Source organism: Schistocerca gregaria, chromosome 1 (assembly GCF_023897955.1).
Source record: "Schistocerca gregaria isolate iqSchGreg1 chromosome 1, iqSchGreg1.2, whole genome shotgun sequence".
Taxonomy (NCBI): domain Eukaryota; kingdom Metazoa; phylum Arthropoda; class Insecta; order Orthoptera; family Acrididae; genus Schistocerca; species Schistocerca gregaria.
Window position 1 is genome coordinate 1,076,399,672 of NC_064920.1, and position 27,608 is coordinate 1,076,427,279.

Sequence of the window (27,608 nt, forward strand, 5' to 3'; positions counted from 1 at the left end):
CGAACTGTCTATTGTGTGTGAGTACATTCCCGCCCAGGACGGTTTTTCGCGATCGCGGCACTCATAATACGAATTGATTTTCTACAGAATTCGCGGTCGGCAAGTTTTATAAACTGTGTGTAGCTTAAGTAAACTTAAATTGTGTGCGCCAGAAACCTTAAAACTGTGCACTTATGGACATCTGTAACAACAAATACATCGACCAACCGGTGGCCTGCAAAACGCCACTGTAATCAGATTTGCAGCTTAATGAATACCACCGCCGGCCAGATTACGAGGAGAAAAATGGCTCTGAGCACTATGGAACTCAACTGCTGTGGTCATCAGTCCCATAGACTTAGAACTACTTAAACCTAAGTAACCTAAGGACATCACACACATCCATGCCCGAGGCAGGATTCGAACCTGCGACCGTAGCAGTCGCGCGGTTCCGGACTGAGCACCTAGAACCGCGAGACCACCACTGCCGGCTGAGCGTTTATAGAAAACTGTTTTTTGCAAAATCAGATCGAAAATACTACAGCTTTAAAATTTTTACAGAATTTTCAACTTTACGCTCAACGTATTCAATACTAGAATACAGATAGCATCAGTGGTGCTCAAATGAAACTTTGTATTTGCTAACCTTGTATTGTTATATTGCTACTGCCCAAGCCCATTTTGCCTAAGATTTTCTGTCTGAATACCGCTCGTAAAATTCTTTTTGCTCTAGATACAACAGCTCAAAGACGCCACAAATTCACGCACGCTCTGGACGAGGATACCCATAGAGTCAAACAAGAGACTATATATCTCGTTCAGTATAAAATATACCGTCAAAGGACAAAGAAGATCGCTTTGATTTCGAAGCCATGGAGAACTGATCATACGAAGGCTAAAGATACGAGACCAATCAATTTGGCCTCCTTTTTTTAAAGGATTATAAGTACAGGTTAATGTGTATGTTAGGAAAAGAGATTTAAGTTAGGTCCCTCTGCATGGAAACCAAAGTGCGTCTGAACCAAGCAAATCTTACGAAGGCAGAAAAAGGCAGAAAAAGTTGCACACTTTCAGGCATTGCTCTCTCCATCTTCCTGCATACTGAGGGAGCTTTTTGCAATATTATCTTCGAATCAAGCTGCATAAGAGCATGGTACTGAGACTACCATATCCCGGTGGATTAAGACATTACTGAGTAGAAGGAAAGTATAAGCCTCCATGATGAATGAGAAAATGGTGATCATCACTATCAGAGGGTGTCCAAAACAAGTGTTTTCTTCCCACTCCTGTGGAACGTAGCAGAAAATGAACTCATTGGAAAGTTACGTATTGGAGGATATTTTACCAAGGATACATAGACGATTTACTCATAGTAATACTTGGCTAATTTGTTAATACTGTTCGAAGAGTGGCATAAGGTGCACTGAATATTGTGCAAAACAGAGGTGGGAAACAGGATCTAAAGGTTAGTCCCAAGAAAACTATCGTAGTACCATTTACGAGACAGCATTCCCGTTCACGTAATGGAACCTCAAGCTTCTCGACGAAACTTTACAAGCAAAGAGGGTAGTGAAGTATCTATGGGAAACCATGGATGCGAAACTGTGATGGATCCCTAACCTCAAGAATACATGTTCCAAGGCAAAAGGTACTCGTATGAGAATTAGAAGGGCCTGTGGTAAAAACTGGTGTCTAAACTCAGGGAGTATGTACTGAATATATACCACTGTATTCGGACCCAGGCTAACATATGGGGTTACAGAATGGTGGAATGAAGTGAACAGAAGGTGGGTGCTAAGGAGCTTGGCTTGCTTATCCATAACAAGAGGAATTAGCAGCACGCCCACTGCTTGATTGGAGGCCAATCCGGACATGCGCATTACACCTTTGGGTTACAATGGAGGCAGCGGTGGGGACATAAATGTTAAAAAAAGTCTAAGTAACTAGATACCCTTAGGATATCCAGAACTATTTGAATCAGTTAATGCAGAACAGGGAATCAGCGATCATAAAGTGGTTACTGCATCGATGATTTCAGCCGTAAATATAAATATTATAAAAGGTAGGAAGATTTTTCTGTTTAGCAAAAGTGACAAAAAGCAGATTACAGAGTACCTGACGCCTCAACACAAAAGTTTTGTCTCAAGTGCAGATAGTGTTGAGGATCAGCGGACAAAGTTCAAAACCATCGTGCAATATGCGTTAGATGAGTATGTGCCAAGCAAGATCGTAAGAGATGGGAAAGAGCCACCGTGGTACAACAACCGAGTTAGAAAACTGCTGCGGAAGCAAAGGGAACTTCACAGCAAACATAAACATAGCCAAAGCCTTGCAGACAAACAAAAATTACGCGAAGCGAAATGTAGTGTCAGGAGGGCTATGCAAGAGGCTTTCAATCAATTCGAAAGTAAAGTTCTATGTACTGACTTGGCAGAAAATCCTAAGAAATTTTGGTCCTATGTGAAAGCGGTAGGTGGATCAAAACAAAATGTCCAGACACTCTGTGACCAAAATGGTACTGCAACAGAGGATGACAGACTAAAGGCCGAAATACTAAATGTCTTCTTCCAAAGCTGTTTCACAGAGGAAGACTGCACTGTGCTTCCTTCTCTAGATTGTCGCACAGTTAACAAAATGGTAGATATCGAAATAGGCGACAGAGGGATAGAGAAACAATTAAAATTGATCAAAAGAGGAAAGGCCGCTGGGCCTGATGGGATACCAGTTCGATTTTACACAGAGTACGCGAAGAAACTTGCCCCCCTTCTTGCAGCGGTGTACCGTAGGTCTCTAGAAGAGCGAAGCGTTCCAAAGAATTGGAAAAGGGCACAGATCATCCCCGTTTTCAAGATGGGACGTCTAACAGATGTGCAGAACTATACACCTATATCTCTAACGTCGATCAGTTGTAGAATTTTGGAACACGTAATATGTTCGAGTATAATGACTTTTCTGGAGACTAGAAATCTACTCTGTAGGAATCAGCATAGGTTTCGAAAAAGACGGTCGTGTGAAACCCAGCTCGCGCTATTCGTCCACGAGACTCAGAGGGCCTTAGACACGGGTTCACAGGTAGATTGCTGTGTTTCTTGACTTCCGCAAGGCGTTTGACACAGTTCCCCACAGTCGTTTAATGAACAAAGTAAGGGCATACGGACTATCAGATCAATTGTGTGATTGGATTGAGGAGTTCCTAGATAACAGAACGCAGCATGTCATTCTCAATGGAGAGAAGTCTTCCGAAGTAAGAGTGATTTCAGGTGTGCCACAGGGGAGTGTCATAGGACCGTTGCTATTCACAATATACATAAATGACCTTGTGGATGACATCGGAAGTTCACTGAGGCTTTTTGCAGATGATGCTGTGGTGTATCGAGAGGTTGTAACAATGGAAAATTGTACTGAAATGCAGGAGGATCTGCAGCGAATTGACGCATGGTGCAGGGAATGGCAATTGAATCTCAATGTAGACAAGTGTAATGTGATGCGAATACATAGAAAGATAGGTCTCTTATCATTTAGCTACAAAATAGCAGGTCAGCAACTGGAAGCAGTTAATTCCATAAACTATCTGGGAGTACGCATTAGGAGTGATTTAAAATGGAATGATCATATAAAGTTGATCGTCGGTAAAGTAGATACCAGACTGAGATTCATTGGAAGAATCCTAAGGAAATGCAATCCTACAACAAAGGAAGTAGGTTACAGTACGCTTGTTCGCCCACTGCTTGAATACTGCTCAGCAGTGTGGGATCCGCTCCAGGTAGGGTTGATAGAAGAGATAGAGAAGATCCAACGGAGAGCAGCGCGCATCGTTACAGGATCATTTAGTAATCGCGAAAGCGTTACGGAGATGATAGATAAACTCCAGTGGAAGACTCTGCAGGGAGACGCTCAGTAGCTCGGTACGGGCTTTTGTTAAAGTTTCGAGAACATACCTTCACCGAAGAGTCAAGCAGTATATTGCTCCCTCCTACGTATATCTCGCGAAGCGACCATGAGGATAAAATCAGAGAGATTAGAGCCCACACAGAAGCATACCGACAATCCTTCTTTCCACGTACAATACGAGACAGGAATAGAGGGGGGGACCGATAGAGGTACTCAGGGTACCCTCCGCCACACACCGTCAGGTGGCTTGCGGAATATGGATGTAGATGTAGATGTAGATCTGCAGAAATATAATGACTATGATACATATAGGAATGGTTAGGGAAGTAGCAGCTGATCATGCAACACCTACATTGTTCTACATAAATACACACCACTTCAATTTAAGGCACGTGGCTGAGGGTACTCTGTAGCACTACTAGTCATAAACTTTCCTCTTCCACTCGCAAATATAGCGAGGGGATACAATTGTGTATATGGCAAATGGAGCGAGGGGAAACAACTGAGTATATGGCTCCGTACGAGCCCTGATTGCTCGTATCTCATCTTAGTGGTCGTTATGCGCAGTCTATGTCCACTGCTGTAGAATCGTTCTGCAGTCAACTTCAAAGGCTGGTTCTGGAAATTTTCTTAGTAGTGTTCCTCGAAAAGGAACGTCACCTTCCCTCCAGGGATTGCCAATTGAGTTCCTAAAGCTCGTCCGTAGCACTTGAATGTTGTTCGAACCTGTTGTTGTTGTGGTCTACAGCCCTGAGACTGGTTTGATGCAGTTCTCCAAGCTACTCTATGCTGTGCAAGCTTCTTCATCTCGCAGTAACTACTGCAACCTACATCCTTCTGAATCTGCTTAGTGTACTCATCTCTTGGTCTCCCTCTACGATTTTTACCCTCCACGCTGCCCTCCAATACTAATTTGGTGATCCCTTGATGCCTCGTAATATGCCCTACCAGCCGATACCATGTTCTTGTCAAGTTGTGCCACAAACGTCTCTTCTCTCCAGTTCTATTCAGTTCCTCCTCATTAGTTATTTGATCTACCCATCTAATCTTCAGCATTCTTCTGTAGCACGACATTTCGAAAGCTTTTCTTTTCTAAACTACAATCCTAGAAATGGAAAAAAGAACACATTGACACCGGTGTTTCAGACTCACCATACTTGCTCCGGACACTCCGAGAGGGCTGTACAAGCAATGATCATACGCACGCACAGCGGACACAGCAGGAACCGCGGTGTTGGCCGTCGAATGGCGCTAGCTGCGCAACATTTGTGCACCGCCGCCGTCAGTGTCAGCCAGTTTGCCGTGGCATACGGAGCTCCATCGCAGTCTTTAACACTGGTAGCATGCCGCGACAGCGTGGACGTACATCGATGTTGTCGCCAGTGGTCGGCGGAAGGTGCACGTTCCCGTCGACCTGGAACCGGACCGCAGCGACGCACGGATGCACGCCAAGACCGTAGCATCCTACGCAGTGCCGTAGGGGACCGCACCGCCACTTCCCAGCAAATTAGGGACACTGTTGCTCCTGGGGTATCGGCGAGGACCATTCGCAACCGTCTCCATGAAGCTGGGCTACGGTCCCGCACACCGTTAGGCCGTCTTCCGCTCACGCCCCAACATCGTGCAGCCCACCTCCAGTAGTGTCGCGACAGGCGTGAATGGAAGGACGAATGGAGAAGTGTCGTCTTCAGCGATGAGAGTCGCTTCTGCCTTGGTGCCAATGATGGTCGTATGCGGGTTTGGCGCCGTGCAGGTGAGCACCACAATCAGGACTGCATACGACCGAGGCACACAGGGCCAACACCCGGCATCATGGTGTGGGGAGCGATCTCCTACACTGGCCGTGCACCTCTCGTGATGGTCGAGGGGACACTGAATAGTGCACGGTACATCCAAACCGTCATCGAACCCATCGTTCTACCATTCCTAGACCGGCAAGGGAACTTGCTGTTCCAACAGTACAATGCACGTCCGCATGTATCCCGTGCCACCCAACGTGCTCTAGAAGGTGTAAGTCAACTACTCTGGCCAGCAAGATCTCCGGAACTGTCCCCCATTGAGCATGTTTGGGACTGGATGAAGCGTCGTCTCACGCGGTCTGCACGTCCAGCACGAACGCTGGTCCAACTGAGACGCCAGGTGGAAATGGCATGGCAAGCCGTTCCACAGGACTACATCCAGCATCTCTACGATCGTCTCCATGGGAGAATAGCAGCCTGCATTGCTGCGAAAGGTGGATATACACTGTACTAGTGCCGACATTGTGCATGCTCTGTTGCCTGTGTCTATGTGCCTGTGGTTCTGTCTGTGTGATCATGTGATATATCTGACTCCAGGAATGTGTCAATAAAGTTTCCCCTTCCTGGGACAATGAATTCACGGTGTTCTTATTTCAATTTCCAGGAGTGTATGTATCGTTCACGTTTCACTTCCATACATGGCTACACTCCATACAAATACTTTCAGAAACGACTTCCTGACACTTAAATCTACACTCGATGTTAGCAAATTTGTCTTCTTCAGAAACGCTTTCCCTGCTATTGCCAGTCTACATTTTATATCGTCTCCAATTCGACCATCATCAGTTGTTTTGCTCCCCAAATAGCAAAACTCCTTTACAACTTTAAGTGTCTCATTTCCTACTCTAATTCCCTCAGCATCATCCCACTTAGTTCGACTACATTCCATTATCCTCGTTTTCCTTTCGTTGGTGTTCATCTTATATTCTCCTTTCAAGACACTGTCCACTCCGTTCAACTGCTCTTCCAAGTCCTTTGCTGTCTCTGAAAGAATTACAATGTCGTCGGCGTACTTCAAAGTTTTTATTTCTTCTCCATGGATTTTAATTCCTACACCGAAGTTTTCTTTTGTTTCCTTTACTGCTTGCTCAATATACAGATTGAATAACATCGGGGAGAGGCTACAACCCTGTCTCACTCCCTTCCCAACCACTGCTTCCCTTTCATGTCCCTCGACTCTTATAACTGGTTCTGTGCAAATTTCCTATCACAATCCTCACATGCACGTCCCATTTCACATCACTTTGAAACATTACGCGTAGATATTTAAACGACGTTACAGTGTCGAGCAGTACTCTATTAATGCCTTACTCGAATATTACCGGTTTGTTTTTCCTACTCATCTGCAAAACTTACGATTTATTCTACATTTAGAGCGAGCTGCCACTCAACATGTGAACCACAAATTTGGTCTAAGCCATCTTTCATCTTCCCACAGTCATTTGACTTCATTGGCTTACTAAAGACCACAGCATCATTAGCAAACAGCCGCACATTATTTCCCACCCCGTCCGGCAAATCACAGCCACACTTCCCTGGCGGTGCGGTCGCAGGTTCGAACCCTGCCTCGGGCATCGATGTGTGTGATGTCCTTAGGTTAATTAGGTTTAAGTAGTTCCAAGTTCTAGGAGAGTCATGACCTCAGCAGTTAAGTCCCATAGTGCTCAGAGCCACTTGAACCAATTTGAACACTTCCCCGGGGCACTCCTGACTATACCCTAATGTCTGTTGAACACTCGCCGTCGAAGACAACATACTGAGCTCGATTATTTAAGAAGCCTTCGAGTCACTCGCATAGCTGCGAACTTATTCCATGTGCTCGTACCTTCGTTAACAGCTCCAATGGGGCATCGCGGCATCCCTATCTCGCGGTAGAGGGCAAGCTGAGTTTCGCACTAGAGGTGCTTTCTATAACCATGCTGATTTGCGGTTATAAGATTTATTATATTCGAACTGAGAATCTGTTCAAGAATTCTGCAGCAAATCGATGTTAGGGGTATTGCTCTTTAATTTGGTGGATCCGTCGTTTTGCCCTTTTTTATATAGAGGTGTCATTTGCGCTTTTCTCCGAACATCTGGGGCTCTGCACTGGCCGGCCAGGGTGGCCGAGCGGTTCTAGGCGCTTCAGTCTGGAACCGCGCGACCGCTACGGTCGCAGGTTCGAATGCTGCCTCGGTCATGGATGTGTATGATGTCCTTAGGTTAGTTAGGTTTAAGTAGTTATAAGTTCTAGGGGACTGATGACTTCAGAAGTTAAGTCCCATAATGCTCAGAGCCATTTGAACCATTTGAGGAGAACTAGCGTAGATGCTGCAAGGCTCATAGCATCTTCAGCCAGCCAAGCATCTGTGAAATCTCTATCAACGCTTGCAATGATATCAAAGATCATAGTAGAATGCTACTATGCCCTTGTGAGACCAGGTGAAAACACCAGAATAAAACTGCTGTGGATTCCTGGTCACTGAGGAACAACTGGCAAAGGACAAGCTGATAATCTGGCCAAGACTGGTGTGACGATACATTTATTGGACCAGAACCTACCCTAACCATACTAACGCAACGGTAAAATCAAAACTACGTAGCTGGATCAGGAGGCAACGTGTAGAATATCGATGATCCAAAAGCAAAAACTTGGCAAGTTGATGAAGCCAAAGGCAAGTTTCACGAGAAGTTCTGTAATCCCGGACTTGAACAACGTATAAGTAATGACTGGCCATGAGAGCTTTGAGAAACACCAACATAATATTACTATGGAGAAAGAAGCCCCTAAGTGTGATGAGAGGGATGAAATCGCCAGACACCTGAGCTTGCAATGAGAAGCGTTAGACGTCCAAAGACACAGGATATTCGTATCATTAAGTCTTGAAGAAATAGTGTCCAATAAGGAACTACTATAGGGTTTCTTACTACATATTTAGGCTACTGGTTAGCGTTGCTGGTATCACAGGCAGCGAAACCGCACAGTAAGCTCAGTTTCGCTGTGGGCAACAATAGGCTTAACCACTGCTGTTTTTGTCTCCCTGTGCAAATCAAATCAATCACCATACGCACTCAGTACAAGGACTGATCACTACGAGGTTCATAGTATCACAGAAGAATGAAAGTATTATTTTGTTGTGAGGGCGGTCACACGACAAACGAAAGTGTGCCTTCACTATGAGAAACAGCCACTCCTGCTGGAGGTTGGAGTCCTCCCTCGGGCATGGGCGTGTGTGTTGTTCTTAAAACTGGTTAGTTTAAGTTAGTTTAAGTAGTGTGTAAGTCTAGGGACCGATGACCTCTGTAGTTTGGTCCCTTAAGAACTCATACACACACTTACACTATGAGAAGTGTCATTAATGGACTGATGTCAGTGTGCTCTTGCTGCGAGTTTTGTAATTTGGCATATCAATAAAAGTGTGTTCTCACTACGTAGCAAGAAAAGAGTGCCCCGAATACAAGACACATTTAACTGTGGATTCATCACCGTGTGGCATTGTGGTGAGCGTACTGTAAGACCTTCAGTACACACACCATCAGATTACTTGACTTGTCGTTCTTACGAAGTAGGCGAGTATCAGCAATATGTCTCGTGGTCTTATCGTGGCGTGTTTATCTTCTGCTGTTAGGTCAGACGATAGAAATGCCTCTTGCACGCTTAGAGTAGCAGATTGACTGTGACCAACTTTAAACAGAACATGATTAATTTTCACACACATTTATTAAAATAATAACAAGCACAAAAATAACTTAACTTGGTTCTGGATGCTATTTACAATTGACAATCTGAAGTTCCTTTGGTATTGCTACGTTAATCTTATGCTCACATATATTTCTGATACTTGACAAAAGTGTCTATACATTTATCTTCATGGTGATGTACAGGAATATGGTAATCTTATTGGGCGCAGACTGAAATTTGACTATAGACTGGTACAGACAAATGTAGAACTTGTACAGACTGATGCAGACAAATGCAGACTGACTAATCAGAGGTCTGTACACTCGTTATAATACCTCGCGTGTTCTTGTATCACTGCGCGAGTGTGATCCGCGAGGCAAAAAGGTTCTACGTTAGCAGCAATCTCATTGGCTACGTTACATATTAATACGCGGATCGGCGGAAGCAGAATTTGGTCCGTCTCTATGGCAGCGCCATCTCGTAGTGCGGATACAGACGAGCGCTGCGGCCGCGCTGTTGTCCTTAGAGGGGCGCGCTCTAGTGGGAAAGTTGTATACGCGCTGACTATGCGGAACTATGTACACAACAGGCTTCAGTATGAAAAGCATAATATCACAGATCAACAAAAGCGTTCCCTCGCAGCAATGGCCATCATCTGACAGTCCAATGAATGTGTTCCTCACTATAAAGCCTGCCATATGATGGAGCAATGAAAGTGTCCATTGCTAAGAGGCCTGTCAAATAATGGACCAATGAAATCAAACCCATTCTATGAATAGTAATTTTTTTAAAGTTGTTCATTGTTAACTATAAAGAGTTACAAAAAATAACCTGGTCAACCAAAGTTTCAATTACTTCCTTCTTTTATTGCTTCATTGTCTTATTCCATTTGGAGTGATGTAATATGTGAATACACCTCCACTGAAATGATCAGTCCTGGTCATGTTTCTGTTAATGCTCCTACCGGTTCTAGTCTAACAACTCATAATGAAATGAAGTTATAGAACTATATTGCAGCATATCATTCAATTGTGTAAAGAAATCGGTATAACCGAATACCAATAATAATAATATCTCTACTATCCATCTCATAACATAAGAAAGCTTTCTAACGTAACACTAACTCTACATTTTATGAAAAAAGTCATCATTGGTATCATCAGACATTAACTACTACATTAAGAGGTATTTCTCATCTGCATCTCAGGCGGTTCTTCTTCATGCTTATATACGTGCCGCCGTCCTCCACACCATCCAGGATTAGAAATCTCTTCACCCTTCAACTCACTTTCCACATATCCTTCTAAGGCTCTTTTCATTCTTTTTATTACACTCAGTAGTTGTCTTGCTCTCCCACTACCCTCAGCATCTACTTATTTCTCACCATACCCATGTAACTTATTGCTTCCATCAGTCAAATGCGTGAAGTATTAGTAAGAGCCCGCGATCGCTTTTTGTACTTTTTATCAAAACGTTCCATCAGGACAGAAATTTTAGTTTCTTTAATAACTAGTTTTGGCTACTACAATTACTGGACTCCATTAAAACGTGAAATGACAATTTAACACTAGAAACAAACTAAACGTTGTTGTTATGGTCTTCAGTCTAAAGACTGGTTTGTACAATTCTCCAAGCTACTCTATTCCGTGCAAGCCCCTTCATCTCCAATTAACTATTACAACTTACATCGTTTTGAACCTGATCACTGCAATCGTCTCTTGGTCTCCCTTTACAGATTTTAGCCCCCACACGTCCTTTCAGTATTAAATTGATGACTCCTTGATGGTTCAAAATGCGCCTTACAAACCGATTCCTTCCTTTAGTCAAGTTACGCCACACATTCCTTTTCTCTCCAATTCTATGCAGTACCTTCTCATTGGTTACACGAGCTACCCACTTAATCTTCGTCTTTCTTTTATAGCACCACATTTCAAAAGCTCTTCTCTTATTGTCTGAGCTGTTTATCGTCTACGTTTCATTTCCATACAAGGGCAAGCTTCCCACAACTACCTTCAGAAAAGAATTCTGACACTTAAAGCTATATTGGATGCAAACATATTTCTCTCCTCCAGAACCGATTTTTTTGCCAATGCCAGTCTATATTTTACACTGATGAGCTAAAGTATTATGACCACCCGCTTAACAACTTGTTTGTCCATGTTTGTAATGAAATACACCATTTATTCTGCGTATCAGAGATCAGACAGTTTGTTGATAGGATTATGGAGGTATGTGGCATTAGATGTTGACGCGTACTTCATGTAATACGAATAAATTACGAGCCTGTTATCTGTGTATGCGGCGATGGCACCCGATAGTGACCCAAATGGATTCCATAGGATTTACATCAGACGAATTTGATCGGCGAAATTTCAACGTGAGTTCAGTCTTAAGCTCCTCAAACCACTGAGGACAATTATATTAATGAAAGATGTCACCGCCGTTGGGGAAGATGTAAAGGTATGTGGGTGGTTCGCAGCTATCAGCGGGTCTTCGGTTACTACCACAGGTCCCATGCAAGCGCAGGAGAATGTCTCCCGTAGCATAATACAGATCCCGCCAGCCTGCGTCCGTGGCGCGCTGGACGTTTCGAGCGCCGTTCACCTCGATGACGGCGTCTGTGGGGGCGACTATCGACCTATTGTAGCAAACATGTGATTCACCAGAAGCCCGACACGTTTACATTGATCGAAGGGCGAGCCCCGACGTTTGCGTGTCCACTGCAATCGTAATATGAACACGCAGGGGTGGTCAGTTGTTCGATTGAGCCGTTTGTAGCAGCTCCAAAGCCTGATAGGGTTTTCTTCATTTTCCACCCACCTCTCTACAAAATAGTCGAAAAAATCAGAAAGCCCAGAAACATCCGGTGCCTGTGAATGTACGTATCTCCAGCCTGCCATCACATACATCTTCGGGCCGTAGAAACGCCAGCGCAGCACACGTGCGAATTTGTTGTCTCACTTCCTCGTTTTCTTTATATTCTCGAGCGAGTCCAAGATCCTGTACTTTCCTCCAGAAAGACTTTCTCGTGTGGAAATAGAGTCCATGGACTGAGGAAGTTGGTAACGTATGTAAAATTGCAGAAATCGCGGCTGACTCAAAATCTACAGTCACACCTGCAGTGTTCCATTCTGGAATATTTTCCAGCACATTTCTGAAAAGTCGGATGTATGTCTCTCCTTTTATTTGGTAATAATGCAAATGCAACTGGTTCGATATTAGTCTCATTTTTATTACTTCCAAAATCTGCATGAACTGTATACAGGGTGTTACAAAAAGGTACGGCCAAACTTTCAGGAAACATTCCTCACACACAAAGAAAGAGAATATGTTATGTGGACATGTGTCCGAAAACGCTTATTTTCCATGTTAGAGCTCATTTTATTACACCTCTTCAAATAATATTAATCATGGCATGGAAATACGCAGCAACAGAACGTACCAGCGTGACTTCAAACACTTTGTTACAGGAAATGTTTAAAATGTCCTCCGTTAGCGAGGAAACATGCATCCACCCCCCGTCGCATGGAATCCCTCATGCGCTGATGCAGCCCTAGAGAATGGCGTATTGTATCACAGCCGTCCACAGTACGAGCACGAAGAGTCTCTACATTTGGTACCGGCGTTGCGTAGACAAGAGCTTTCAAATGCACCCATAAATGAAAGTCAAGAGGGTTGAGGTCAGGAGAGCGTGGAGGCCATGGAATTGGTCCGCCTCTACCAATCCATTGGTCACCGAATCTGTTGTTGAGAAGCGTGCGAACACATCGACTGAAATGTGCAGGAGCTGCATCGTGCATGAACCATATGTTGTGTCGTACTTGTAAAGGCACATGTTCTAGCAGCACAGGTAGAGTATCCCGTATGAAATCATGATAGCGTCTCCATTGAGCGTAGGTGGAAGAACATGGGGCCCAATCTAGACATCACCAACAATGCCTGCCCAAACGTTCACAGAAAATCTGTGTTGATGACGTGATTGCACAACTGCGCCGATTCTCGTCAGCCCACACCTGTTGATTGTGAAAATTTACAATTTGATCACGTTGGAATGAAGCCTCATCCGTAAAGAGAACATTTGCACTGAAATGAGGATTGACACATTGTTGGATGAACCATTCGCAGAAGTGTACCCGTGGAGGCCAGTCAGCTGCTGATAATGCCTGAACACGCCGTACATGGTACGGAAACAACTCGTTCTCCCGTAGCACTCTCCATACCGTGCCGTGGTCAACGTTACCTTGTACAGCAGCAACTTCTCTGACGCTGACATTAGGGTTATCGTTAATTGCACGAAGAATTGCTTCGTCCATTGCAGGTGTCCTCGTCGTTCTAGGTCTTCCCCAGTCGCGATTCATAGGCTGGAATGTTCCGTGCTCCCTAAGACGCCGATCAATTGCTTCGAACGTCTTCCTGTCGGGACACCTTCGTTATGGAAATCTGTCTCGATACAAGCGTAAAGCGCCACGGCTATTGCCCCGTGCTAATCCATACATCAAATGGGCATCTGCCAACTCCGCATTTGTAAACATTGCACTAACTGCAAAACCACGATAGTGATGAACACTAACCTGTTGATGCTACGTACTGATGTACTTGATGATCGTACTGTAGAGCAATGAGTTGCATGTCAACACAAGCACCGAAGTCAACATTACCTTCCTTCAATTGTGCCAACTGGCGGTGAATCGAGGAAGTACAGTACATACTGACGAAACTAAAATGAGGTCTAACATGGAAATTAAGCGTTACTGGACACATGTCCACATAACATCTTTTCTTTATTTGTGTGTGAGGAATGTTTCCTGAATGTTTGGCCATACCTTTTTTGTAACACCCTATTTATCTGTGAAAACTGTTTGCTACAGCACTAGAACGTGCACTCCGTAAAAAAGTCTCGTTTACTTCTTAGAGCCTCTCTCCCTTCTCTTCCACAAGAAACTATTATCCTGTCTCCTGATTTATTGTCGCTTAACATGAAACTGCTGTCATCATCCATAGCTAATAGCTCTGGTTTGAGTTCAATCTCTTCTCTTGTCTCTGGATCCCTCTCACTTCCCTGCAACTTTGCCCGCCCTCTTCGTTGTTCGCTGGTCTGGTATTTCTGCCACAAAGTCGTACCCTCGATTATGCAAGCTACCTAACTCCTCTGAACAGATTTTAGAAATAAACGTATTTTCCTCTCGTGCCCTCTTTTTTGCCTGGTTCAGAGTCCTCTGTACTTCAAACCTTGTGTCATCCAGAGCTCCACAATGATGCTGGTGTGAAAAGAGCGCTGTAGAATTCTTGGTTTTTAAGCTTTCCGCCGCAATGCTTCCGTGTAAGAATAACCTTCATAGTGGCAACTAGGCATACCACGAATTGTCGTTGAAACTTCCATATCACAACTATTGAGATGGTAATATCCAATGGCACGATGTGAAGTCTACGAAAACTAGAGCGATACTAACTGGCAGACGGGACTGTGCGGGCGAAGTTCGGCCGAGTCCAGGGAACAGGTAGAGCAAAGTGATTAGGACGGTCCGGATGCAGCTAGGGCGGGACACAATGTGTAAGGTACGTGGCAGAGGGTTGACAGATTTCTAGTGAGGCTTGAAAACTTTTAACAAATTTATGAGTATATGCGTTGTTCAAAATCGTGCCAGTGGTAAAGAGACTGCAACAATAATTGTACAAACTGTGATTTTTAGTTGAATGTGCCATCCAAGTCCTATAAACATTCTCACGCTGTGGCTGATACAGAAGGTGTCAAACGTTAATTGTTAACGCTTTTTTTTATCTCGTTGTCTGTTAACCCTTTCGTGGTTGATGGATCATATATGTCCCACTAACTTTGAGCGCCAGTTCGAGTGTCGGGATATATGTTACCCAGCTCTGGACGGTGCTCCCATCTAGGGACGACTGTCCTGAACCTAAGAAAAAAAATCGGGACTGCAGTGCAAAGGCAACAGAGAAGCGGTGACTACTTTTGTTCACTGGCGTGTATATATGGCCGCTGCAACGCCACTTATTTGTATCATTCTTCAGTTTTCATCATTTCTCACTTTCCAGCGATGTCTGAAGTAAGTAATTCATCTTATTATTAACTTAATAATCATTTTTTAGTACAAATAGAGTGTGGAATGTACTTCTCAGCGACTGTACTGTCTTATAAGCGAAATAAAATTAGTGGGACACATGTGTCCCAGCAGACATTATTTGTAAAGATTAGCAAGACAATTGATTAATGGGTATTCATCCAGGAAAAAGAGGGGATCAATGCCCACTTTCTTCCCAGCACAAACTCTAAAGAGAAGAGAACAAAAGGTGTTTGCACTGCTTGTGGTGAACCACTCTGTGCCACACCATGTTTTTCCAAGTTTCATGGCATGTAAAGTTTTGTAAGTATTGATCATATATCATGAAAACTGAAATGTAATGAATATTTTTTACACTGGCTCTACACAAATAAAAAGATTACATGCATCTATAATTTGTAGTTATTTTACTCTCTGCAAAATCCTGTTTATGGCTAAAAAAATAAAATTACAAAATCAGTCTGTCAGCAGAAAAGGTATCTTGCGTTGGTTCATGGGACATGTGTGTCCCACTTCGTGTTGTGAAAAAAATGGAGAACTTAAAAAATATTTTGGTGGTTAAAATATAATAATGGGACTGAGAAGAAACTGTTATCACGTTAATATTTTAAAAATCTGTAAAAAATGAATTTTATCCCTGAAAGGGTTAAACAAAAACGAATGAGTAATATATGTTTTTAAATTTTTTGTCATTATTTTGATGACTCAACTGTTAGATTTCCAACACAGTCAAAGGTCACTGACAGATGTCAGAAAAGACAATATTACTACTACTTTCATTGGATTCTTCTTCATTTGCTCTTTCTTGAACTAATACACTATCTTCTTTTGCATAGCAGTTATGTGGAAGATTTTCTACGTTATCTTGAAGTCATTCAGTTTGATCAAGAACCACCTCCCTAATAGGTTCTTAATTTTTGTTAGTCTATTCAATTTTTTTGATCATCTACAAATGCATTCTTGAACTCTAATATTTTTGAGCCTTCTTTTCTGTCCCTTGGGTCGAGTGCTTCTCTGACGTAAGTTTAACAAATTTCAGCATTGAACCATCCAACAAATAGACCTTCAAAAACCTGGCCACAATTTACTTGTTCATTTATTTATTTACTTATTTTGTGCTCCGCTTAGGCAACGTCGCTGTGTATATGTTCTAAACCAACTTTCTGCATAAATTAACAGAATTTCCTTTTTTCTACTTTTAATCAGTAAGGGCGGTGAATTCATACATTCGGTCTGCTACGGAGCTCCATGTTCAACAGTGCGACAATTAGGTCAGCTTCTTTCTTTCTCTGCGAGGTTTCTAATGTTTTCACTCCGAGACAATTAACTGAAGTACGTAATCGTTTTCTGTTTCGTTTTTTCTGTATCTTGGCGCCAGGTGGGGACAGTGGAGAGCAGCATCGCATACCGTACTTCGTAACTGGCCTGATGCCGACGGTCGCTGAAAATCTACCAGCCAACAGCGAGCCCACATGTGTTGATGCGCCACAACTCGCCTGGGTCGCTGTCCCTTAATTGGTGTACATATTTTAAAAAGGAAAATGTTTCATTATAACTGTATATACGTCCATCAGCCGACCCATTGACAGCATCGAACATGTTATCGTGGACTTCGGCAGAAAATTTGTCAAGTACTGTGTGTGATTTAATGAGAAGAATACAATGAAGTCGAGCCACAACATTTTTTTTTTCTAAATTGTGTGTGGCGAAGGAAAACTGCTTTGTTGAATTTTAAACTTTTGTTAGTAAAAGCATCACAAAAGTCTTAATGAACCCCTGAAGCAGTGATCTTGCGTAAAATAAAATGTGCCTTGAATGATTTTAACGAGATAAAAGTAATTTCTAGTTGTGTAGTCACATCCTTTCAATTTTACAAAGATACTAACAAACACGAGCATGAATAATGAAACTTTTATAAGTCAAAATTTCATTAATAATAACTCGGATTAGAAACATAATCTGCGGAATATCGTTGGAACAAAGAGCTCAGACAGTCGATATACGGATTCATAGTTACAGTAAACTATGACGAAAAGAATTTTCTACAACAGGTAGATGCCTTCTCCCATTAGATTAATTCCGCGCGAGCATAGGTAGAACCTTTTAACAAACAGTTACTTCGCCTATATTTCCGAATAACGTTTGCAGGAAAAAATACCTCTGAATAGCAACCATCTTGAACCACAGCAGTGAATACGTGAAGAGAGAGCACACCCAACTCCACTACATTCTGGCAACCGAGAAGGGCGTACAGGTACTTAAATACGCATTATATGTTACCCTCCTGATTTGCCACTCCCAAAGATTTGCAATGATTCAATGTACAAATTTTTCTGAACAAAGTTGTTGCGGGAGTTCATGAATGTGTTTTTACCTGTTCAAATTCTCAGCAGTACGGACGCAAAAATATTTTTAAGTTCTATCATTCGCGTAGCACTTATAGATGGGCAGAATTAAGCTGCATATAATAGATGTGTGTTTGGTAAACTTATTACTCTTAACAAAAATTAAAAAAAAAAGACGGATGTTCTAGTGGTTGACATTGTACCACACCTTCGAATGTGGAGTAGGCGATGAGGAAGTCAGCGAACGATGGCACCTGGAAGCTGACTGAGACAACTGGAGCAGCATCTGTTGAGTCACTGATGGAGTTTCGGACAATGGCGCCAACGTCCCTGGTTCGACCTTTGCACGCCTGCAATCAACAGATCGTATCTCAATCACGTATCTACATCTGCATCTGTATGTATTACCTGGACAACACTGTAAAGGGGTTGACAGTGGGTACTTAGCCACAATAGAAGAAACATTCAAAAGTGGGATTAAAGTTCAAGGAGAAAGGACATCAATGATAAGATTCGCTGATGACAATGCTGTCCTCAATGAAAGTGAAGAAGAATTACACGATCTGCTTAATGGAATGAACTGTCTAAATGAGTCCAGACGATGGATTGAGAGCATATCGAAGAAAGACGAAAGTAATGAGAAGTAGCAGAAATGAGAGCAGTGAGAAACTTAAAATCAGGGTCGATGATCACGAAGTAGATGAAGTTAAGGAATTCTGCTACCTAGGGAACAAACTAACCGACGACGGACGGAGCAAGGAAAATATAAGAAACAGATTAGCACTGGCAAAAAGGGCCATCCTGGGCAAGAAAAGACTGCTAATATCAAACAAATGTCTCAATTTTAGGAAAAAAATTCTGAAAATTTACGTTGGGAGCATGGTAGTGAAACATCGGCTGTCGGAAAATCAGAACAGAAAGGAATCGAAGCGTTTGATATGTGGTGCTAGAGAAGACTGTTGAAAATTAGGTTGACTGATAATGTATGCAATGATGAGGATCTGCACAGAATCGGTGAGGAGAGGAATAGATGGAAAACACTGCGAAGAAGAAGAGACAGGATGGTAGGACATCTGTTAAGACATCAGGGAATAACTTCCATGTTACTGGAGATAGCTGCAGGGGTACATCCTTTAGAAAAAGAAAGAGATTGGACTCCATTCAGCAAATAATTGAGGATATGGAGTACATAATTGAGACTAAGAGATTGGCACAGTAGTGGAATGCGTGTCAATCGCATGAAACCAGTCAGAGGACTGATGACTAAAAAAAAATTCTTCATTGATCAGTCTCGCTTCAAACTGACTGTCAACCAAGAGTGAAAGTCTGGGGAGCAACTTCACTTCATAGCAGGACCCCGTTGGTTGTCATTCGCGGCAGTCTTAAAGCACCACGGTACTTCGACAACATTGTATGCCCCGTTTAGTTGCCGTTCGTGGAAAGCCATCCTGGGTTTACGTTTCAGCAACATAATGCCCGCCGGCACACAGCAAGAGTTTCTCGTTTTTTCCATGTGCTTGTCAATATCTACCTTCGCCAGCAAGATCACCAGATCCTTCCTTAAAGTGAGAGAAGAAAGTACAAACTGGATCAGACTAGGAAAAGGAGTAAGACAAGGATGATGATTATCACCTACCCTTTTCAACCTCTACTTGGAAAATATGATTGACCAATGCTCATTGGATGACAAAGAAGTAGAAATTGGAGGAAGAAGAGTAGGGTGTTTGAGCTTTGCTGATGACATGGTCCTCCTAGCCACAGGGAAGGAGAATTACAGGATTTGGTGGACACCATTGCAACTAACGGAAAAAATATGGAATAGAAATTAACACAAATAAAACATAAGTATTGACACTAGGAGGAAATAAGGAAATAAAAATTATGCTGAATGGAGAAACACTAGAACAGGTGAAAAATTTTAAGTATCTTGGAAGCAGGATAGACACCAACTGGAAGTGCATCACAGAAATTAAAACAAGGATAGAAATGGCAAAAGAGGCGTTTTATAAGAAAAGGAGAATCTTCCGTAACGGTCTGGACAGAAAGAGACTCATAAAATGTCTTGTATGGAGTGTATGGCGCTGAAACATGGACTATGAGGAAAAAAGACAGAGAAAGGTTGGAGGCTTTTGAGATCTGGACATGGCGGAAGATGGAAAAAATAAGTTGGATGGACAGAGTAAAAAATGAAGAGGTACTGAGAAGAGTGGGAGAGAAAAGACAATTACTAGATGTAAAAAAGAAAAGAAAAAGAAATTGGATTGGGCATATATTAAGAAAGAATAACGGACTAATAAAAACAGTTTTAGAAGGTTATGTAGAAGGGAAAAGGAAGCGAGGAAGGAAGAGATTCCAGATACTGGATGAGATGATGGACGGTACAACATACAGCAGCCTTAAGAAGAAATCAATGGACCGCAGAAAATGGAGAGGCAAATGCCCTGCTAATATAGCAGATAACTGATGATGATGATTCTCTTTTATAATGTCCTTGCCTTTAGACTACGTACAATTTTTTTTCTATTTAAGACCCTAAAATGTATGTCACACTGTTGCATTACCGCACAGGTTACGTGTTCCATACGGCTGAGCGATTATCGCTTTCCTCCATCTGCACTCCTGGAAATGGAAAAAAAGAACACATTGACACCGGTGCGTCAGACCCACCATACTTGCTCCGGACACTGCGAGAGGGCTGTACAAGCAATGATCACACGCACGGCACAGCGGACACACCAGGAACCGCGGTGTTGGCCGTCGAATGGCGCTAGCTGCGCAGCATTTGTGCACGGCCGCCGTCAGTGTGAGCCAGTTTGCCGTGGCATACGGAGCTCCATCGCAGTCTTTAACAATGGTAGCATGCCGCGACAGCGTGGACGTGAACCGTATGTGCAGTTGACGGACTTTGAGCGAGGGCGTATAGTGGGCATGCGGGAGGCTAGGTGGACGTACCGCCGAATTGCTCAACACGTGGGGCGTGAGGTCTCCACAGTACATCGATGTTGTCGCCAGTGGTCGGCGGAAGGTGCCCGTCGACCTGGGACCGGACCGCAGCGACGCACGGATGCACGCCAAGACCGTAGCATCCTACGCAGTGCCGTAGGGGACCGCACCGCCACTTCCCAGCAAATTAGGGACACTGTCGCTCCTGGGGTATCGGCGAGGACCATTCGCAACCGTCTCCATGAAGCTGGGCTACGGTCCCGCACACAGTTAGGCCGTCTTCCGCTCACGCCCCAACATCGTGCAGCCCGCCTCCAGTGGTGTCGCGACAGGCGTGAATGGAGGGACGAATGGAGACGTGTCGTCTTCAGCGATGAGAGTCGCTTCTGCCTTGGTGCCAATGATGGTCGTATGCGTGTTTGGCGCCGTGCAGGTGAGCGCCACAATCAGGACTGCATACGACCGAGGCACACATGGCCAACACCCAGCATCATGGTGTGGGGAGCGATCTCCTACACTGGCCGTACACCTCTGGTGATCGTCGAGGGGACACTGAATAGTGTACAGTACATCCAAACCGTCATCGAAGCCATCGTTCTACCATTCCTAGACCGGCAAGGGAACTTGCTGTTCCAACAGGACAATGCACGTCCGCATGTATCCTGTGCCACCCAACGTGCTCTAGAAGGTGTAAGTCAACTACCCTGGCCAGCAAGATTTCCGGATCTGTCCCCCATTGAGCATGTTTGGGACTGGATGAAGCGTTGTCTCACGCGGTCTGCACGTCCAGCACGAACGCTGGTCCAACTGAGGCGCGAGGTGGAAATGGCGTGTCAAGCCGTTCCACAGGACTACATCCAGCATCTCTACGATCGTCTCCATGGGAGAATAGCAGCCTGCATTGCTGCGAAAGGTGGATATACACTGTACTAGTGCCCACATTGTGCATGCTCTGTTGCCTGTGTCTATGTGCCTGTGGTTCTTTCAGTGTGATCATGTGATGTATCTGACCCCAGGAATGTGTCAATAAAGTTTCCCCTACCTGGGACAATGAATTCACGGTGTTCTTATTTCAATTTCCAGGAGTGTATATACTACCTCCCTTGTGCCCTCATTGACGACCAGCCATTCCGATTCAACATTAGACTACCCACGCCATGGTAGGTCCTTCAGCTTTAGTGCCACAGACGTGTTTCTTCTTAACATCAGTGGTCCCCACCAAGGTTATTAAATATGTTTTTCAATGTAATTTTGCCGTGTGTCTGGTTTTTACTTTTTATGGCAACTGTTTTTAACTGAAAGCGAAGGAAGTCATGTCCCGTATGTACAAAAACTTCCATTTTATTTTCGCCTTAAAATTTTTCTAATTCACTGTGTATATCTCACATTTGTGTTTATTATTCTTTCACCTTATTTAGATTTTCTTCTCGATTGACTAACGAGCTGGGTGAACTGTACCCGTAATATGCTTCCCCTCCCTCCATCTACCCTCGTGAAAATGAGGCGTTGACATGGGGAAGGCAAATTTGAGAGGAGAAGCAAAACACTGGTTTGACATTATGAAAAATGAAGTTGTATTTACCAAATGGTTATATATTTACCAAATGATTATATATTTACAGCAAGCTGCAAATTTTTATAAGAAATATAATTATGGTGTACAAATATTGTGGTGAAATGCGCGATATTTGACCTCCATGTAGTCCAAAATCGACAAGAAGTTTTTTTCTTAATTCTAGTTGAATTTATCCTTTTTCATAATTTCGTGCTCCCCCCACCGTTACATTTCATTGTATGAATCTTTTATTCGTACAATGGACAGCTTATCCCTCAAAATTCTATTCCAAGAAGCAGAACTGACCTTAACGAGTTCTGCATGCAATAACATACCTCCTGCAGAGGCGAAATCATAGAATTGTTCCTCCGACATCTTTACAACATTGAATGGTTGTAAATGCTGCGCACCTATAATCATATCAGCTATTTTGTGAGGAGTCATTGGTTGTGAAATATTCTTTCTCTTCTCTTCTCTCTTATTCCGAAATCTGGGAGACAAGGCATCTACGAATACTCCGATACTAGGAATCACAAATTGACATTTTCAATCATACTGTTGTCGACTGAGTAGGTTAAAGCCGTCAAAACCATCCAATTTTTATTTTGGCCCGAGCATTTCACACACCACACAGTCAGAGATACGTGAATGGAACAAGTTTGGGAGCCGTTTTGTCGTTCTAACAACTCCTAGTAACGTTACTGTCGAATCAATAACACAGTAACGAACGGTTGGTTACAGAGTAAACGCTGGTATCTCGGTGGCTTCTTCACTTACTTCCAAACCCACGCCAGCTCACTTGGTGTTACTACAAGTGCCGTCTCCCATCGTTCGTAGGAACGCAACAGCTAACAACTTCGACATTCTGCTTCTTCTGTGCCACTGGCGACATGGCTCACTACCTTTTCGATAACAAATCTGAAAAATGATTTTTGTTGACTTACTACGTTTCCCATGTCAATACCTCACATATTAATAATAAAGAAAAAAAGGTTTGAAACACTATTGAAGATTTCATTCATTCTGAAGGAGATATCTCTAGTGGTACTGAAACTTGGACAAGGCCTATTACGAATGAACATCATTCGACCAATTGGCTGTATACACTGAGTAGCCAGAGGATGACGACCATCTACCTAGTAGCTGTACGTCCACCTTTGGCATGGATAAGAGCAGCGATTAGACGCTACAATGCAGCCTTGGTAGGTCTCTGGAGGGAGCTGGCACCACATTTGCACGTACAAATCACCTAATTCCCGTAAATTCCGGGGAGATGGACGATGGGTTGGGACACGACGTTCAGTCACATCCCAGACGGATTCCTACGGCGAGTTGGAGGCCAGCGTATCACTTGGAGTTCATTACTGTCTTCCTCGAACCGACTCATCACACTCCTGGCCTTGTGGCATGACGCATTATCTGTTGAAAAATGCCATTGTCTACGGGAAACAAGATCGTCTTGAAGGAGTGTACGTGGTCTGCATTCAGAGTACGATACTGCTTGGCCATCATGGTGCCTTGCAAAGCTCCACTGGACCAATGGATGCCCAAGACAATGTTCCCCAGAACATAATGGATCCGCCGCCAGTATGTCTCCGTCCCGCAGTACAGGTGTGAAGTAGCTGTTCTCCTGGGAGACGACGGATTCGCCCCCTCCCATCGGCTTCATGAAGAAGGTATTTGAGCCATAGTAAAATTTGCTGTTTTGAAGAGCGCGCCGCAGCGTGTAGTGTAAAGCAGTCGCCTTTCGTTTATTGGCGGTGGCGCCGCTGTGGAAATCGCAGCTTTGGTGTGCCCCTCTGGTGGGAAAAGGGAAAAGTTGCCTGTTCACGTGCATTTAAGGGGCGCTATGAGCTCGGTAGAGGCCCCCTCCCCCCTCCTACTCCCCCTACCTCTCTTGTGCCCCCTTTCAGTGTCTCTGCACTCCCTCCTGCCCTGTCTTCCCTCTTCATCTCCCGCCGCACGTGTCTCCTGCCTCTTCGTGTACCCACTGATGCCCCTCCAATCTTCATCCCGCTGCTTCCGCTGCTGCCCCTTGCTCTCCCCTCCTTTTTCATCCTCTCTGACCTTTCCCTCGGCAGGTTCCACCTGGAAATTTTATATTCTTCGTTGTGTGTGCTCCAAGTGGGTTTTTTAAGTTTGTTGTTCTGGAATGTTTTAACCTGTGCATCTCCATTCAGTGTCTTCTCTGTGTTTCAAGAGTCGCCACCTGTGTTTCTTAACTTTCTGGTGACTTTTTTTAACTGTCCTCCATGACCGTCTCCATGTCAGTCTATTTTTACCTCCATTTTCTCCTATTATTCTGTTTTAAGTTCCCCTTTTTCATCGCCTTATGTATGTAACATTTTATTCTTATTTTAAGTTGTCATGTCACTCAGCTGAAGAGCGGCGAATTGTGCCGCTGACAGCTCTTCCCTGCCCATATGGAGCAGGGGAATGAATTCACAACAAAGAAACAAAACAAAAAACTCGGTAGAGGGGCTGTCTCTCAGTCTCGGCGAGTCTGGTCAGTTGGTCATATAGCTCAGTGTGCGGCAGTGAGTGTCTGTTTGTCGTTTGGAGCTCTAGTATGTCTGTCGTTTGGATCAAACTTTAAAGCCGGCACTAGGAGGGGGCGAGTCTGGGCAGTTGGTCAGCCACGTCAGTGTGGCCCAGTCAGAGTCTGCCTGTCGTCCGGTGCGGTAGCATGTGTCAGGCCGCCAGTCTGCTCGAGTTTGCTCAGGCAGTGGGCTTTGGCGATTGGATCGATCGGCTGGTCAGTCGCATACAGAGACACGAGATGACTTGTCCACCTTGAGCGTCGGCGCATGTGAGGTCACCACGTGAGCCCAGTGGGCCGCGCCTTATAGCGAGGCGTAGTGCTTCGCTGCCGGCACGTCAGCGACAGGAGCCAATCTACATCCGTCTGGCCGGTACGAGTTGCAACACCGTTAGACGGGAGATCGGCGCGCCTTCCTGCGTCCGTTGAAGCGGCTGGCAGTGGACGGTTCGGGAGAATGTTTGAGAGAGCTGCGCCAGGTCTTCGCCAGACATCGCCATTTATTAAAACTTAACTGAATGCGGATATGTTGTTTCATTTACTTGTTAAATTCTACTTGTGTTCTTGGACAGTCGATCGTCCCCAGCTTGCTCGTTTGCTCTCGTCCACATTTGTTAGGCAGTTAGTGTCTGTCAATCGGTCTGCCGAACATTAATAACTGCCTCTGTCATGTTTATCGGCCTCGGTGTTAATGATATTATTGCTTAAAGGCCGAATTCTTGAAATATGTTTCTATCTTACTTATCATCTTGCGAGGTGATATATGTGTAATGTAGAGCATGATGTACATTTTGTGTAAGTCTGAATTTTATGGGTTTTATTTAAATAGTCATTTTAGGTTATAAGCTTGCCACCGTAAGAGTCCTGAAAGAAATTTAAAAAATTGCACTTTCGGTGGCAAATACACTCCTGGAAATTGAAATAAGAACACCGTGAATTCATTGTCCCAGGAACGGGAAACTTTATTGACACATTCCTGGGGTCAGATACATCACATGATCACACTGACAGAACCACAGGCACATAGACACAGGCAACAGAGCATGCACAATGTCGGCACTAGTACAGTGTATATCCACCTTTCGCAGCAATGCAGGCTGCTATTCTCCCATGGAGACGATCGTAGAGATGCTGGATGTAGTCCTGTGGAACGGCTTGCCATGCCATTTCCACCTGGCGCCTCAGTTGGACCAGCGTTCGTGCTGGACGTGCAGACCGCGTGAGACGACGCTTCATCCAGTCCCAAACATGCTCAATGGGGAACAGATCCGGAGATCTTGCTGGCCAGGGTAGTTGACTTACACCTTCTAGAGCACGTTGGGTGACACGGGATACATGCGGACGTGCATTGTCCTGTTGCAACAACAAGTTCCCTTGCCGGTCTAGGAATGGTAGAACGATGGGTTCGATGACGGTTTGGATGTACCGTGCACTATTCAATGTCCCCTCGACGATCACCAGAGGTGTACGGCCAGTGTAGGAGATGGCTCCCCACACCATGATGCCGGGTGTTGGCTCTGTGTGCCTCGGTCGTATGCAGTCCTGATTGTGGCGCTCACCTGCACGGCGCCAAACACGCATACGACCATCATTGGCACCAAGGCAGAAGCGACTCTCATCGCTGAAGACGACACGTCTCCATTCGTCCCTCCATTCACGCCTGTCGCGACACCGCTGGAGGCGGGCTGCACGATGTTGGGGCGTGAGCGGAAGACGGCCTAACGGTGAGCGGGACCGTAGCCCAGCTTCATGGAGACGGTTGCGAATGGTCCTCGCCGATACCCCAGGAGCAACAGTGTCCCTAATTTGCTGGGAAGTGGCGGTGTGGTCCCCTACGGCACTGCGTAGGATGCTACGGTCTTGGCGTGCATCCGTGCGTCGCTGCGGTCCGGTCCCAGGTCGACGGGCACCTTCCGCCGACCACTGGCGACAACATCGATGTACTGTGGAGACCTCACGCCCCACGTGTTGAGCAATTCGGCGGTACGTCCACCCGGCCTCCCGCACGCCCACTATACGCCCTCGTTCAAAGTCCGTCAACTGCACATATGGTTCACGTCCATGCTGTCGCGGCATGCTACCAGTGTTAAAAACTGCGATGGAGCTCCGTATGCCACGGCAAACTGGCTGACACTGACGGCGGCGGTGCACAAATGCTGCGCAGCTAGCGCCATTCGACGGCCAACACCGCGGTTCCTGGTGTGTCCGCTGTGCCGTGCGTGTGATCATTGCTTGTACAGCCCTTACGCAGTGTCCGGAGCAAGTATGGTGGGTCTGACACACCGGTGTCAATGTGTTCTTTTTTCCATTTCCAGGAGTGTAATTTGAGGGTTGTACCATTTCCATTTCTCTTACTGGGTGCATAGCTTACATGTTTACATGAGTTGTTAAAATTTTTGTTTAAAGTAATCTGGTGTGTTGCACATTTGCACCAGTGCACTCTTTCAGAGATTGTTGTGAGCGGTCATGACTACGGCCGTGTTGAGAGGGAGCAGGCAAGCTTCTCAGCCCGAAGGCTCCTACTGTTAACATTGTTCTTGCCTCAAAATAAAACTGTAACTTGATATTTCAAGTGTGCTTTTCTGCTTATAATTTTAAGTCTGTTTTGAAAAGGCCTTTAGGAACTTTAGGAATAAAAATTTACATTCGTTAAATTGTGGCTTGATATTTTGAGTGTGCTTTTCTGCTTGTAATTTTAAACCTGTTTCGAGAATGCTTTTAGCAATAAAAATTCAGATTTGTTAAATTGTGACTTGATATTTCGAGTGTGCTTTTCTGCTTATAATTTTTAATTTGTCTTGAAAACCTTTTAGGAATAA

The 27,608-nt window shown here is 44.4% G+C and overlaps 1 protein-coding gene across 3 annotated transcripts in view; it reads right to left on the reverse strand.

Annotated features, from left to right (window-relative positions):
* LOC126281729 (caspase-1-like) overlaps window positions 1–27,608 on the reverse strand; it is a 161,569-nt gene that overhangs the window by 4,995 nt on the left and 128,966 nt on the right. For all 3 annotated transcript variants that reach the window (XM_049980916.1, XM_049980912.1, XM_049980925.1), the window contains one exon: window positions 17,961–18,102. In XM_049980916.1, the coding sequence (XP_049836873.1) occupies window positions 17,961–18,102 (142 nt within the window). The remainder of the gene's footprint in view (window positions 1–17,960; window positions 18,103–27,608) is intronic.